A 15,121-nucleotide genomic window follows, 5' to 3' on the forward strand; every position below is an offset into this window, starting at 1 on the left:
ATTCTCCCATCCTCGTTTGGCAGGGTTGACCTGAGACTTTGCTTCACCCTGCCTTTGCCAAATGGCCACATGCAGAGCTAGGGATTGAGTGTGGCTTACAAATACTGGCCTTCTGCCACCAGGCCTGGGCCCAACAAATGTCAAAGGAAAGTATTAGGAATCCAGGCCCAACGGTGAGCTCCTGCAATCCCAGTTAGATGGTCTAAAGCAGGAGGATGGCTTAAGCCCAGAAATGAGAGGCCAACCTGGGCAACATAGTGAGACTTTATCTAAGGGGCCGCGCTTGTATACGTTCCAAGACAGGTAAAGAACCAGGCTGTCCGCCCCCACCCCAAACCCTGCCCCAGGATCCATAGGGCAGTCTTCCCTGCATGCCAAACAACAGTAAGAGGGAGACCCCAAGAATGCTGGCTGAAGCTGCCTCACACCACAAACTTGTTCTTGGCTAAAGAGTTGCTCTTGGCTGCAGTGTCTGCATGGGCTTGGTAGCCAATGACGGTCTTCGTAGAGAGGCCCAGGTGCTCTTTGTATACATGTCTGGAGTCGGGGACAAAGTAAAAGATGGCAGGCATAACCTAGGCCCAGTTCTTTTGTTCAGCCTCAGCCTCGCCTGTCTTGCATGTTTTTACTCAGACATGAGACCAGTACCCATAGTAGAACCCTTTGTGGTTAGGGTATAAATTCCTACTCCTAGGGGCTGGAGAGATGGCTCAGAGATTAAGAGCACTGGCTGCTCTTCCAAAGGTCCTGAGTTCGATTCCCAGCAACCACATGGTGGCTTACAACCATCTACAGTGCGATCAGGTGCCCTCTTCTGGCATCGGGGGTACATGCATGCAAAACACTGTATACATAATAAAGGGAAAAAAAGGAGTCCCTTTAAATTAAAAGGACCATTTAAATTTTTAAAAAATCCTACTTCTTTTATACAGGTCAGAGGCAGTGTAGACATTTCCAGAGGTCTCTCTTGCGGCACCCCCGCCCCCAGGACCGTGCGGAGGGGGCCCTCACCCAATGTGCAGCACCCCCTCTTGGTCCTCTGCTTCACTTGTCCACACTGCAATCTTGTCCCCCTTGCTGCGGATGTTGACAACGGCTCCACACACTTCTGCGCTGTGTTGCTCAAAACTGTCCCCCAGCAGACACAGCAGCTGGGCCCGAAAAAGGAGCAGTAAGTGTCCCAGCTCGGATGCAGCCCACTCCATCAGCTTGGAAGCCACTGCCCTCCTCAAGGCCCACCCCGGCGCCCCCTCCCCTCCCCCTCCCACCACTCACTGTCTCCAGCCACAGGCGGTCCAGTTCCGTGTAGCGCTGTTGCTTGGCAAGACTGAGCAGCCAGCGGCCACCCCGCTTGTTTCTGTTGTCTTCCCACATGGGCTGGATGCCTTCCTGTGAGGAAGGGCAAATCGACTGCCTCCCTTTGTTTAGAGGGAAGCGGCCACCAAGCTCTCTCTGCATACTGCCCTGTCTGCGCTGCACCCAGGCCTTAACTAGGCCCTGCTCTCCTCTTACCTGCATCCCGTCAGCCTCCCACACTGGCCCCTTCCAAGATCCCACAGACCACTGAGCCTCACTGTTGCCACCTTTTGCAACCTTATCTGTGTCACCTTTACTGAATAGGGTAAGGTGCCCTGGGGGTCAGATCTCCTGTGGGTTAGGGTAGACACTCCAGGCTTGGCTGTGTGGTCCCCCAACCTTGCTGGGCAGAAGACGCCTGGAGAAACTTCTCAAAGCCGATGGCAGAACCTCCAAGATGAGACTGGACATGATAAGGAACGCCCCCCACCCCCCTCATGTCCCACCCCCCGTGCCAACTGCAAGCCTGTGCAATTTTGATGTTCATGCTAGCTTAGAAGTCAGGCCAAAAACCTGGGCTCCATCCTTGAGGCCCTCTTTCCTCCAGACTCAAGCGCCCATACCGGCCCACGCCCCGGTCACTCATGAGGGGAGAGCCCAGGATTCAGTGCCTTGACCAGAGCCTACCTTGAACACAGCGTAGTCACAGCCCGAAGAGAGCTTACTGGCCAGCTTGACATGGCTGTACGTCCTGGAAAGACCCCACCCACACAGAGATCCGAGGCTTTGCAGCATGTGGTCCACCTGACCCTAACTTCCCACCACCCACTTCCTTTCTTCCCAGGGCCTTCCCACCCTCCTACACACACACACACACACACACACACACACACACACACACACACACACACAGAGGAATCCCTTCTCTGGGAACCTGTCCCAACTAGGAAAGCCTGGAGAAGTCTATCTACACCATTAGGACACTCCTGCTGGGCCTCCTTCCTGGGTTAGTGTGGGTTCTCAGCTCTCTTTGGCACACACATGCCAAAGTTGTGACCTAATCCTTACCATGGCTGAGCCAAATTTCTAGAGAGAGGTAGGAACCTGGTTAGAGCCACAAAACCAGGGTAGCAGGCCTCACTCCTGCTTTCCTCAGGCCCCAGATTCTCCCTAAATCCTAGGAAGTTTTCAATCCGGCTAGAACCTACCAAACCCCAGCTCCCAGTAAATGTTGACAAGCCTCTGAGAAAGTGGCAGGTGAGGATGCTTTTGACCCCCAACTCAGAGCTCCTGAGGGCAGACACTCACGCCCAGAAGTCCTCCACAGTGTTAAATGTGGTAACAAGCTGCAGGTTGTCCTGCCAGGCCCGGCTTCGGTCGTTCTTGAAGAACCACAGAACCCATCTGGGAAGAAGGAGAGAGGAGGGTCGAGGCCCCCACACGTCCAAGGCCTGTAGCGCCTGGGCTAACAAGTTTGTAAAGTAGGAGGTAAGATCTGGAACACAGTCCTCACAAGGTGTGGGAAGTCAGCTGTCTCTACAGGCTGGCTGAGTGGGTATTAAACCTCCAATCTCCACTGGGGGAAGTCCACCAAGTGGAAGGCAGGATCCAAGGGTCACAGAGATTGGCTTCTCAGCAGGACTGTGTCCCCAGGGGCTTCCCTACCTGTACTGCAGGGGGTGTAGCTCCTCCAGGACCTCAAGTGGGCCTTCCCTGTGGTCCCTCCTGCTGGGAGACCCAGGAAGTTCTCTGGCTTCTTCTTCTTCTTGGAATATCTCCACAGCTGCTTCTGGTGGCTTTTCTTTCTCCACCTCCTCCTCGCACTTCAGCTCTTCACCCTCAGCTTTGATTATCTGGCCAGAGAAAGGACTGAGAGTGAGCTGTAGCCAGACAGCGGTGCCACACACCTTTAAGTCCAGCACTTGGGAAGCAGAGGCAGGCTTCCGAGTTCGAGGCCTGTTTGTTCTAACACAGTGAGTTCCAGGACAGCCAGGACTACACGGAGAAGCCTTGTCTCAAAAACCAAACAAAAACAAAACCTAAAGTGATTTGTAAGCCCTGGCTGACCCCTGTTCCCCACTTTTTTCACCCCAGCTAGTCACTGGCTATGGGATAGACTCACAGCCTCAAAAGTGGCCATGACAAGGCTCAAGGCTCCACCAGCAAATAAGAGGCCCACAGCTCCTTGCTTTTAACCCACCAAAGAACCCAGTTCCACCTGGGCAGACAGGTGGGTGGAGGAGTTGGGGTTAGGGGGAGAGACAGGGACTTCCCAGAATCCTTCAGTTGGAAGTAAATCATCCATCACCCTGCACAGCTGTGTTAAGAAAAACCTGCCCTCAAGCAGTGGGCGGAACTCAGAGAATTGAAAGTCAGGGTCAATATTTGGGGTCGGCTCTTACAGTGCTCTTAGAGACCTACTAAAGAAAGCCTGAATTTGAAACATCAGGGTGACAGAGTGGCAACATTTACAGACACTCCCACCCCTACCCCCACACACTCTGTTTGTGCCCTGGATGTTATCTAGTGGTGTTTACCTGGCTCTAGAAGCAGCTGAGTTTTGGGAAGAGGCAACCACTGGACAGGGTGGCACATGCCTGTAGCCCTAGCACCTGGGAGGTAGAAGCAGAGGGATTCACGAGTTCAAGGCCAGTCTCAAGTACTGAGGGAGTCTGAGGCCAGCCTGAGCTGAAAGAGAGCCTGTCTCCTCAGAACAGAAGGGTAACCATTTGTTAATGTTTAGAGACTGGGGAGGCTTTTGTATTAAAAGGCACATTCCTTATTTGTCTTGAGAACTTGGAGGGTTTGGTACCCAGAGGCCCTCTACCTTGTAGGACCCCATCCCTTATGGGGCTGCCCTCCTGCCCTCCCGTCAAGAAGTCACCCAGCATGTTAAGTCCCTATGCTGACCCACGTGACTGAACCCACGGAGCCTCATTTCCCTCCGGCTGCAGAACAGGAGGTCAAAATCTGGCTCATAATGTGACATCCAGAGAGTAAGGCCTGGCTCCCACTCAGTGGGTATCAGGTGAAAGCTCCCACTGTGCAGGGGAGGAAACCAAGTAGGAAGAGGACAGGAAGCCAAGGTTTGCAGCCTCCCATCATCTCAGAGTTGCTCTACCTCCTCTCACAGAGGACTAGGATAGGATGCTCAACAGGAGGCTGACAATGCACTGGTGTCAGCTCACATCTCTAGCCACACTATGCTACTTGGGGCACAAGGCCGGGTACTGGCATGCAGGAACAGGCACCTGTGTATGGATGGAGACAAACAGCCCAGGGTTCCAGCCCCAGCAGCTTCTCTCTCTCTCTCTCTCTCTCTCTCTCTCTCTCTCTCTCTCTCTCTCTCTCTCTCTGTCTTTAATATGTATCCTCTGTGCTGGGCTCTAGTGGGAAGAAGGCTCTGTTGGTGATCTGCACAGAACATCAGCCCACGGAAGCACAGGCTGGGAGGAGATCAAGTCTAGGATCTGACCTGAGCCTTACAATGGGGTGGGCCTTTTATGCGTGGATCAGAATTGGCTGCAAGGTTTGTGAAAATGGGCTGCTGGGGGCTGGCTCAGCAGGTAAAGGCACTCACTACCAATTCTGGGGACCTGAGTTTATTCCTTGCAACCTACATACGGTAAAAGAAAATCAGCTTCCTTAAGTTGCCCTCTGACTTCCACTTGATGAATGGTGCAGACACACACACACACACACACACACACACACACACACACCACACACACACTTTAAAAATAATTATTTTAAAAGCTACTGAGTCCTGCCCCCAAGTTTCTGGTTTCTTGGGTCTGGGCTCAACCCAAAGACTTGCATTTCTGACTAGCTCATTTGGCTCACAGTTTAGGGGATCTGGTCTTTTGTGTCTGGGACAGCATGATCCCTATTTTCATGGATCAGGAGGCAGAGAAAGGGAAACATACTCAGCTGGCTTTCTCCTTTACCCCTTTTCTTCAGCCTGTGATGCTAGCCTAGCCCACAGAATGGTGCTCTCCATACTCAGGCAGCCTTTCCCACTTAGTCCTCTCCGGAAATGAATGTACTGACACACCCAAAGGAGCACCTCACTAAAGCCCTTGGCATAGATGCTTTTATTTGTTTGTTTGTTTTTTTGAGACAGGGTTCCTCTGTGTAGCCTTGGCTGTCGTGGGTTTGCTTTGTAGAGCAGGCTGGCCTTGAACTCCTGCCTCTGCCTCTGCCTCCTTTAATCCAACTAAATAGACAATCAGAATTAACCACCACAAAGCTGGCATGCCTTTAATTCCCAGAACTCAGGAGGCAGAGGAAGGAGGATCTCTGTGGGTTCTAGGCCAGCCTGGTCTAAGAGTGAGTTCCAGGACAGCCAAGGCTACCCAGAAAAACACTGTCTCTGGTGTGTGTGTGTTGGGGGGCAGGGGGGAGGCAATTAATCATTTCATTCAGGTTCTGAGGCTTCTTCAGGAGACTGTAACCATGAAAAAAAAATTGGGAGGACACCCACCAGGATGTTACTGTGTGTCAGTCTATAAGCATTGGGAGAGAAGATGAACAATCCACCTACCTATTGCCATGTAGCCCAGCCAGTCTTAGTGGCCTACAAGGGTAAGAATCATTTATTTTTAATTTATTTTTATTTTTGTTTTTTTTTTGAGACAGAATTTCTCTGTGTAGCCTTGGCTGTCCTGACCTCGCTTTGCAGACCAGGCTGGCCTCGAACTCACAGTGATCCGCCTGCCTCTGCCTCCTGAGTGCTGGGATTAAAGGCGTGCGCCACCACACCCGGCTTAAGAATCATTTATTGTGCTCACAGATCTGCAGTTTGGACAGTGCCTGTAGGGTCAGCTCATCTCTGCTTCGAAGCAAGATAGGCTAGGCTGGCTCACAACTTGGGGCTGAGGGCATCTGTCACTCACAAGGCGTAGCCAGCACAGCTGTCAGCAGGAACCTCAGCTCTATGTGGCTGCTCAGCTTTCAGTGTTATGGCTGGGTTCCCAGGGCAAACAATCCCCAGAGACAGGAAGTAGATGCTGCCAGAGCCCTAAGGCTCAGGTCTGAAGTCTAGCTCAACCACAGGCCTGCTGTGTTCCTCTCAAGTGTAAGGACCCAAATTCAAGGCTGGGATAGAGCCCTTCAAGGGCACTGTGGAATGCCTCGGCATAGGCAGCACTGGAGGAGGCCAGGCAGGGACCGTGCTGCAGATCTGTATGCAATAAACAAAGGGAGCAGCTGTCTCCAGGGGTGGCCATGGTTTCACCTGCATCAGAGCCCTGGTTCTCTCCTGGCACAGGGTGGCTTCGAGGCATAACACCACCCTGGACACTGTCCAGCCTGGAGCAGCCCCTGGAATTGTTGTGACTAAGGAGAGAACTGAAATTAAGCCCTGGGCCTGCTGGGAACCTGGCTCTTAGCCGAGGTCAGCAAGCCTACGCCCCTGGAGCAGGTCAGTGGGGTGGATAAGCTGAGGCTCTTGGACCCCAGCCCTGCTCGGAATTTCTCCCTCTCTCTCTTTTAAAAATTTTTACTTTATTTGTTATTTGTGCTTTTGGTCAATCTGTTTAGAAAGCCTGAGTCATTTGGTATTCTAGTCCCTTTATGATCACCGTTTCTCACAGAGTTCCTTATCCTTTTTCAGTTTGCCTTTGTCATGGTTTGTAAATGAGGACCCCGTGTGTGTGTGTGTGTGTGTGTGTGTGTGTGTGTGTGTGTGTTACTTTTATATTACTGTGAAGAGACACCATGACCAAGGCAGCTTATATAAGGAAGCATTTAATAGAGGTTTATTGTTTCAGAGGGTGAGTCCATGCTAACCATAGCAGGGAACGTGGCAGCAGGTCGGCACGCACAGTACTGGAGCAGTAGCCGAGAGCTTACACCTACTCCACAAGCAAGAAGCGGAAGAGAGAATACTGGAACAGCCTGGACTTTTGGAACTGCAAAGCCCAACCTCAGCGACACACTCCTTCCAATAAGGCCACACCCACTCCAACAAGGCCACACCTCCTAATCCTTCCCAAACAATTCCACTAACTGGGGACCAAACATTCAAATTTATGAGCCTATGATGCCATTCTCATTCAAACCACAACAGTGTGTGTGTGTGTGTGTGTGTGTAGTGTATGTGTCACAGGACAACTTGGTGGAGTCAGTTCTCTTTTTCCAGGATGGGGATTTCAAGGGTCAAAGTCAAGTTGTCAGGCAAGAAAGCATCTTTCTCCACTGAGCCAGCTCACTGGCCCTACATTTGTTTATTAATTTATTTCCTGTGGAGAGTAGTGTGAGTGGGCGAGCATTCCATAGAACACATGCGGAGGGCAGAGGACAACGTGTGGCAGTCATTTCTCTCTCTCTACCATGCTAGAGATCAAACTCAGGTCATCAGGCTTGGCAGCCAGCGCCTTTACCTGCTGAGCCACTCATTGTTGTTTTTAACAAAGTCTCAATGGTTTGATCTTACCAATAAAGACTTGAGAGCCAATTGCTGGGAGAAAATCTACCAGCTCAGAGAGGCAGAGAAAGCACCCAGCTGATCTTTCTCCTCAGCCAAAGTCCCAGAAGAAAAAGAAAGCATTCCCTCTTCAAAAACAAAAAACAAAAACAAAACAAAAAAACCCTCAAACTGAATGTCCCTCCCTTCTACTTCCTGTGTGTCTCTCTATCGATCCTCCTGACTTCCTCTTACTCTCTATGGTTTTTTCCTATGTTTACTCCCTGTCAACTGGTTGCTTGCTCTGCCTCTTGACCTATGGTTGATTTTATTTAATTCAAGCAGAAAACTCTTCAATTAAAGGTATGTGCTAGGGCTGAGCCACACCACAACTAGAAACAGGGTTTCCAATAAACAACACAATCTTGGGGTTCACAGCGTGATCAAATATCCTGCAACAATTCATGGTCTCTCTGCCAAGTTCTGAAGTATAAGTAAGCTTTAAAATATCTGGTAAAGTTCACAAACTCCACAAAAATCCATAAAGATGTATCTGAGTAACTCTCAACTACATTTTGGCATCAAGGTCACTTGGGAGAGTTTTGAGATGCGCACCAGTCGGGTTCTGTAGTGCTGCCTGGAACTGGCTCTGCGTCCTGGGACTACTTTACCTCTCATACAGAGGAGGGCCTGGAACTTAGAGACTTAAGAAAATTGCCAGAATTGCTAAGACAGAGGGGAAGAGTTTGCAAGCCTTTCACAGTTCCAAAGGGACAGTAGTGGCAGATGTCTGTGCCCCTGGCAATGTCAAATGCAGTTTCTTCCAGATTGCTCCTCAGATTCATCAGGAGGGTTACAAGGCATCTCTGTTCCCAGCCCCTGGTACAAGGAGCCCGAGGGGCCTTTTATTTGAGTGTTGATATCTCCTCTTTGTTGTTGTTTTCCCATACACGCACGCATGCACACACACACACACACACACACACACACACACACACACACACACACACACTGCACACCCTGTGTTATTGCAAGACCCCTACCTCCCACTGCAAGGCCAGCTCATGGCCAAGGGCTCGGTGTGCATTTTCGTTGCTCCATGAAAGGGGCAGTGCCCATGTGAGTGGTCGTCCTAGAAGGTAGCCTCTGTCATCTGCAGCCAGATAATTCTTCCCAGTAGACCAAAGAAGCAATTTGCTTGATTCTTTCTCTGTGTTTCTTTCCTTGAAATTGATGTCACTTCGTTTTCTTCATCTCATGCCTCATCCTCATCAGAAAAGGCCAAAGAACTCTCTGCACATGGGTTCCCATGATCCTTTATTTTAGCTTTTCTGTTTTTGCTACTATTCCAAGCAGAAGCATTCCAGTTCTAAGGTATAGGCTTTCTGGAGATGGGGTGTCTGCATCTTTTTATTCATTCCTATCTCACAGGGAGAAAAACTCTTCTGTGAGCCCCACTTCCTGTTCCAAAACTTTCCTGTCTGCTTATTCCTCTCCTTCTGTTTCCACTCCAGATAATCCCTACCAGCTCTGGCCTTGGCCAATGCATGAGTCTTTCTAAACACTCTCCTTGCTTCCAATCTTGCCTCCTTATAGAACATTCTTTGTGTTCTCAGAGAGGTCATCTAAATGTTGATCTGATAGTTTAACTTTTTGTTTAAGGCCTTCTTGCACAACCAGAGTGTGATCCAAAGTTTAGACTTGAGGCCACCTCATAAGGTCCATGTGCACATTGCTCCTCCAACAGGCCAACTTCATTTCTGCCTCAGCCTTTGCTTTTGAAATAACTTCTCTCCCTCCTTCTCTCCCTCCCTCCCTCCCTCGCTTATCGTCCATGCTGGCCTCAGCTTCAAACTTGCTATGTAGCTGAGGGTGATCCCAAATTCTGATCTTCCTGCCTCCACCTGAGTGCTGAGATTGTAGGTGTGTGCCACTATCCCTAGTTTACAAGGTGCTAGAGATGAACCCCTGGTCCCCTTGTGTGCTAAGCCAGCCGTCTATCCACTGAGCTACACCTACAACCCAAATCTCTTTAGATAGTTGGTTTTCCCTCTTTGTCCTTCAGAGCTTGGCTCAATTGTCACCTCCTGCCCAGCCCATCTAAAGAGGTTTGCTGTCCCCAAGCACTCTTCAACTCACATCTTTTTATATCCTTCTTAGCACCGAGAACCACTTAGTGGACTATTCATTCAGCAAATATAACACACACTGTTCCTCCCAGATACAGCCTGACAGACAGAGATGCCATGACAGACCAAAGAAACAATTCTGCCTAGTCCAGCTCATGAACCAATGGGTTTACTGGGCTTACCTGCAGGAGAGTGGATAACCCCCAAACAGCCACATCATGGAAGGGTTCCCACACACACACACACCAGAAGTAAGAAGACTGTGTGCAGCTGGGAACAGAGCAGGGAGAGTGACTGATGACCTTCCACCTGCCCTTATATGCAGAAGCATTAGTAGGCCCAGGCTTTGGGATGGTCTTGTATAAAAGAATGAGATCACATTGATCTTCTAGGTCTGTGTGATCTGGCTGGGATACAAACACACCTTTACTCCAGGAGACAAAGGCAAACAGATCTGAGTTCAAGGCCAGCCTGGCACAGAGGAAGTGTCAGGTAAAGAAAAGCTTAGATCCAGGTGTGGTGATACATGCCATTTTGTTTTGTTTGGTTCTGTTTTGTTTTGTTTTGCTTTGCTTTTTCAAGACAAGGTTTCTCTGTGTAGCCCTGGCTGTCCTGGACTCACTTTGTAGACCACACTGTCCTCGAACTCACAGCAATCCACCTGCCTCTGCCTCCTGAGTGCTGGGATTAACGGTGTACACCACCGTGCCTGGCCTGGTGATACATGCCTTTAATCCTAAATGAAGGTAAAATTAGTTTGTTAAAGGAAACACTCATGTTTGAAAGTAATATCTAATTGAGTGGCAGACAAGGTGATGAATCAGAAGATTTGACAGAATAGGATGTGTCCAACTCTCAGGGGAGAAAAGAGAAGAAAGGCAAGTACTTAAGAGACAGAGAGAGCCAGGTGGTGGTGGCGCACGCCTTTAATCCCAGCACTCGGGAGGCAGAGGCAGGCAGATCACTGTGATTCAAGGCCAGCCTGGTCTACAAAGTGAGTCTAGGACAGCCAAGTCTACACAGAGAACCCTGTCTCAAAAAAAAAAAAAAAAGCAGAGAGAGCAGGGAGTTTTACCAGGACAACTCAGGTAAAGATGGAATGAGCCAGAAAATGAGAAGAAGCCAGAAGATTAAAGCAGATTGCTGAGCTAGTTTGAGGCCAAGCAGAGCAATTCCAGGCTAAGACAGAAACCAGATTAAATAAATCAGCTGGAGAAGAGTTTGAGCCAGAACAGCTGAGTTGAGCCAGCCAGCCTAGAGCTCAGTAAGAACAAGAAAAGGTGAGCTTAGTAAGCAGTAAGTCTCAGAGGCTGAACACATTCTAGGCCTAGGTTAGATCATAGGGAGGCTAGAAGCTTCCAGGACTAGGCCTAGGTCAGCAGAAGGAGGCAGCAAGCCTCCCAAACAACAACTGAGCCGGGAGAATAAGTTACCTTTACAGTATTGGGAGTGGTACTCTGGGGCCGGGAAAGCCATGCAACTAGGGGAACCAGTCAGAAGCAAGAATGAGGTCGAAACTACCCCAAACCCCGAAAACTCACCCTGAAACCGGCAGTAGAACTGCTTCCGTCCTGCTTCAGGCTTGTGACCTCCACCTCCGCCACTCACGAACAGGTTAAACTTCCTCTCTCCTTATGACATGTCCAGATAGCACCTAGAATTCTTCTTCATGCAAATGAAGCATTCTCAGACCTACCCAATGCTGTACACTTACGTCAAAAGGCTGTTTCTCCCGCACTCACACGGACCAGAGAGCCTGCTTGCACCCCACCCGCCCGGCTAAGTTTCACTCCTTCTAGTCCTGCCCAGTGTCTAACATGCCTGGATACCCTGAGGGGAAAAGCAGACCCAGGACAGCCACGTCTTGCCTAGAGAGCTGTGTCCCACACTATAAGCCGCCAGCTCCTCTGTGCCAGCTGCTGTGTAGGCTCTCTGGAGAGCACAGCCTCCTACCTCCTCTTTGCTCTGGAAGGTTCCTTAGGTATCCTTTCCATTCTGTCTCCACTTATTCCTTGACAACCTCCCCGAGGCCTGGGCATCAGTGTCATACAAATGGTGATATCTCTGGCCCTGACCTAAAATCCAGGAAAGCATATCCAGCTGCCTGTGTGACAAATCCTTGGGTGTCTGCTGGTGACTCTGAGCCAGAACCCAGCTGCCACCCATGCCCAAAAGCCCTTTTCTCCCAGCATAACAGCGATTATAAAATGAACGTGAAGATCAGCCACAGCAGCACAGACCTGTGACCCCAGCACTTAGGAGGGATGTTCTGGGGGAAAGCTAGATTCAGAAAAGCCTGGACTACAGCAAGATCCCATCTCAAAGAAGGAAGAGGAGAAAAGAACAAAAGTTAAAGGGCGAGATGAGTGTGATCTCCTGTCTCTTGTGTTCACTGCAGTGGTTCCAGCACATTCCTGGTCCTCTCTGGCTATATGCCAGCCATGCTGACCTGCCATTGTCTGCCAGTCCTTCAACTGCTTATGCTTCCCCATCCCATTGCTCAGTCATGACTTCCTGTGTGATGCAAACTCCACAGTACACACATACACACATACACACACACACACACACACACACACACACACACACGCCTGTGCCCTATCAAATTTAATTTTCTTAGTGTCTGTAATCTTCCAGTAGAAGAGTGCTTGGCTTCTAGAAAAATCTCAGAGCTGAGGGAGGTTGACAGGAGATTTAGCAAGGTGAGTGTCACCACTGATGTTGGCAAGAGCAACACAACCCCAGTACCATTTGTGACCCTGTTCACTTGTTATAATCTCTTTTGTCCCGTCAGAATGTTGCGTTCCAGAAGAGAAGTGTCTCCACTGATCTTGTTCTCCACTGAAGCTCGCCTACCTAGCACCCAGCGGGCACGCAGGAGACAACCGGCAAAGGAAGAGATGCCAGTGACTTTCTTTGTGAGCAATACCGTCAACCGGTAGACTCTGGAACGACCTAAGAGACAAGCCTCTCGGAACATCTGTGAGGAAGTTTCTAGATTTAGTTAACTAAGGTAGAAAGATACAACTTAAATGTGTGCAGCACCATTTGATGGGCTGGCATCCAGGACTAAGTTAAAAGAGAGAGAGAGAGAGAGAGAGAGAGAGAGAGAGAGAGAGAGAGAGAGAGCGCTGAGCACCACCACCATTCTTTTGCCCCATTTGCCACGCCTTCCCCTCCACGAAGGACTATGACAATAAACTAATTTAAAAAGTAACATTTTAGTCATGCATGATAGTACATCCCCTTAATCCCAGCCCTCAGGAGGCAGAGGCAGGTCAATCTTTGCAAGTTTGATCCACTCTGGGCTGTATAGTGAGACTTTGTCTCAAAACAAGGAAACAAACAACAACAAAACCACAAAATTGTTCCATGTCTCCCTCTTACCTGCAGTAGGAGGCACAAACAACTGTTCACATCTGTGTCCTTTCTTTTTCCTCTGTCTCTCTCTTGACCCACCTTCCTTCACTCTTCATCTTATCAGCATTCAGAATTCTGTGTACAGGCCACAAAAATCCTGACCAGCTCCCTAAGCATCTAAGGCATCTACAACCAAACACTGAGTGGTTCTGTCTCTGGGAAGGCAGAGAGTGTTACAGAGACCATGCAGCCTGGAGTGATACTGAGCCCACTGCATAGTAGGCCACAAGGGCTTTCCAGACACCAGTGTTCTGGACAGTTGCTTACTCCATTGGTGCTGGACACTCCAGGAAGAGTGGCCTGGCCGCCCACAGTCACTAGCAAGAGCTGTCATCACTTCTACACCTCCTCATCAGAACAGACCCCTGCATTCCCTGCTGCAGGCCAGTCTCTCCCTGTGTGTGCCAACCATGTGGGTAAGGAATCTGGGGGAGCAGAAGTTGGCATTGTCTGTTTGTAGATGGGGAGGAGGTAGGCCTCAGAAGGTAGTGAGTCTCAAAAGGCAGGAAGAGGCAATTGCAGTGTTGTGAGGTCATGGGTCTCCCAAGCTAGAGAAAATAATCAAACAGCACAACAAAGAAAGGTGAAGAGGCAAAAGCCCCTATCTCTGGGCCTGTCCCTTTTGCCCCCCCCCCCCTCCTTCCCAGGGGCAATTCAGTTAGGAGTTTTATGGCTGTCATTACAGAGTTCTGTGTTTCTCTGCTATGATTGTGTACAGACATCCCTTGGTAGCCTTGGAGATTGCTTCCAGGACCCACCACAGGTACCAAAATCAGTGGATGCCCAAGCCCCCCATGTATGATAGTGTGACATTGCATATAGACGGTACCCCCACCTTCTGCAGACTCTCATCATCCTGGAGAACTTCTAAGACTGGATACAGAACTCCAGGCAAAAAGATTGTGTGTGTGTTCAGCATAGATAGTGTTTGGTTTCACTAAGCTTCTTCTTATTTGGAATTTTTAAAAAACATTTTAAATTATGTATATGTGTGGGTCTGTGAACATGAGCACACTGCCTGTGGAGGCCAGGAGATCCCCTGGAGCTGGTGGTGAACAGCCTCATGTGGATGCTGAGAATTGAACTCTGGTCCTCTGGAAGGGCAGCACAGTCACTTAGTCACTGAGCCATCTCTCCAGCTGGTCTTCTTGGTCAATTGTTGGTTGAATCCAAGGATGCAGAACCCTTTGATAGGGAAGGTCAACTATATGTGTATATTTGTATGGAACATGTCTGTATTTAATACATATAGTATGTGATAAATACATATACGCGTGCATATATATTATCTATTAACATATACTAATACTTATATATAATAAATATGTGTTGTTATACAGGAAAATATGTTTATATATATAACATGCTAAATATGTAAGTGTGTAATACAATTTTCTACTTATTAAAATTAGTTTGTTCAACAACTACAATCCTTACACCCACTTCTCACTAGAACCGTGTCTTGATTCATTAGTGTGTTGGCACTAGGGGGTCTGCTCACGGCTCCTAACCACATCCCAGTGTGCCACTGGGAGAATATGCTATCAGGAAGTCACCAGACCTCTATGAGGACATTTAGAACTTTGTCAGTGTGTTTTATAACGACCACCCCTGCACACGTGTCAGTGTGCACACACATGAATAGGGATCCTCAGGGTGAGTTCCTGGAAGGGGAAGCTGCTGATCCAAAAGGAATGTGCATTCGTACTCCTAGGAAACGCTGCCAAACTGGCCTTCCCAAAGCCTCTGCCAAATTACAGTCCTACCACACCCTCCTGACTGCTGCTGGCACACCTCCCCTTGCCCTTCTGTCCCCACTGCCCTCGCCTGCATCACATCCACAGCTTAAAACACTCTTCCAATCTTGTTC

General features: G+C 49.4%; 1 protein-coding gene and 1 pseudogene across 3 annotated transcripts in view; one reads left to right on the top strand and one right to left on the bottom strand.

Annotated features, from left to right (window-relative positions):
- Positions 1-15,121, top strand: part of LOC311605065 (small ribosomal subunit protein uS2-like) — a 986,626-nt pseudogene that overhangs the window by 665,321 nt on the left and 306,184 nt on the right. The gene's annotated exons all lie outside the window — the stretch shown is intronic.
- Positions 8-3,530, bottom strand: EIF4E1B (eukaryotic translation initiation factor 4E family member 1B). Of its 2 annotated transcripts, XM_084795827.1 has the most exons (7): positions 3,419-3,530; positions 2,962-3,149; positions 2,605-2,700; positions 1,984-2,047; positions 1,276-1,389; positions 1,012-1,151; positions 8-537 (listed from the first exon to the last, which is right to left on the bottom strand). In XM_084795827.1, the coding sequence occupies exons 1-7, from the start codon at positions 3,434-3,436 to the stop codon at positions 423-425; spliced, it is 735 nt and encodes a 244-aa protein (XP_084651953.1). In that variant the 5' UTR covers positions 3,437-3,530; the 3' UTR covers positions 8-422. The 2 variants fall into 2 exon arrangements, with proteins under 2 accessions (XP_084651953.1, XP_084651954.1); XM_084795828.1 differs by lacking the exon at positions 2,605-2,700.

The sequence above is a fragment of the Acomys minous genome, assembly GCF_964271855.1.
Source record: "Acomys minous genome assembly, chromosome: 9".
In the NCBI taxonomy this organism is placed as follows: domain Eukaryota; kingdom Metazoa; phylum Chordata; class Mammalia; order Rodentia; family Muridae; genus Acomys; species Acomys minous.

Excerpts from the sequence above, each read along its gene's own strand:
- EIF4E1B (XM_084795827.1), bottom strand. Across the intron at positions 1,390-1,983 it reads GTGACTACGCTGTGTTCAAG|GAAGGCATCCAGCCCATGTG; the intron begins GTAGGCTCTGGT and ends CCTTCCTCACAG. Across the intron at positions 1,152-1,275 it reads ACCGCCTGTGGCTGGAGACA|CTGCTGTGTCTGCTGGGGGA; the intron begins GTGAGTGGTGGG and ends TTTCGGGCCCAG.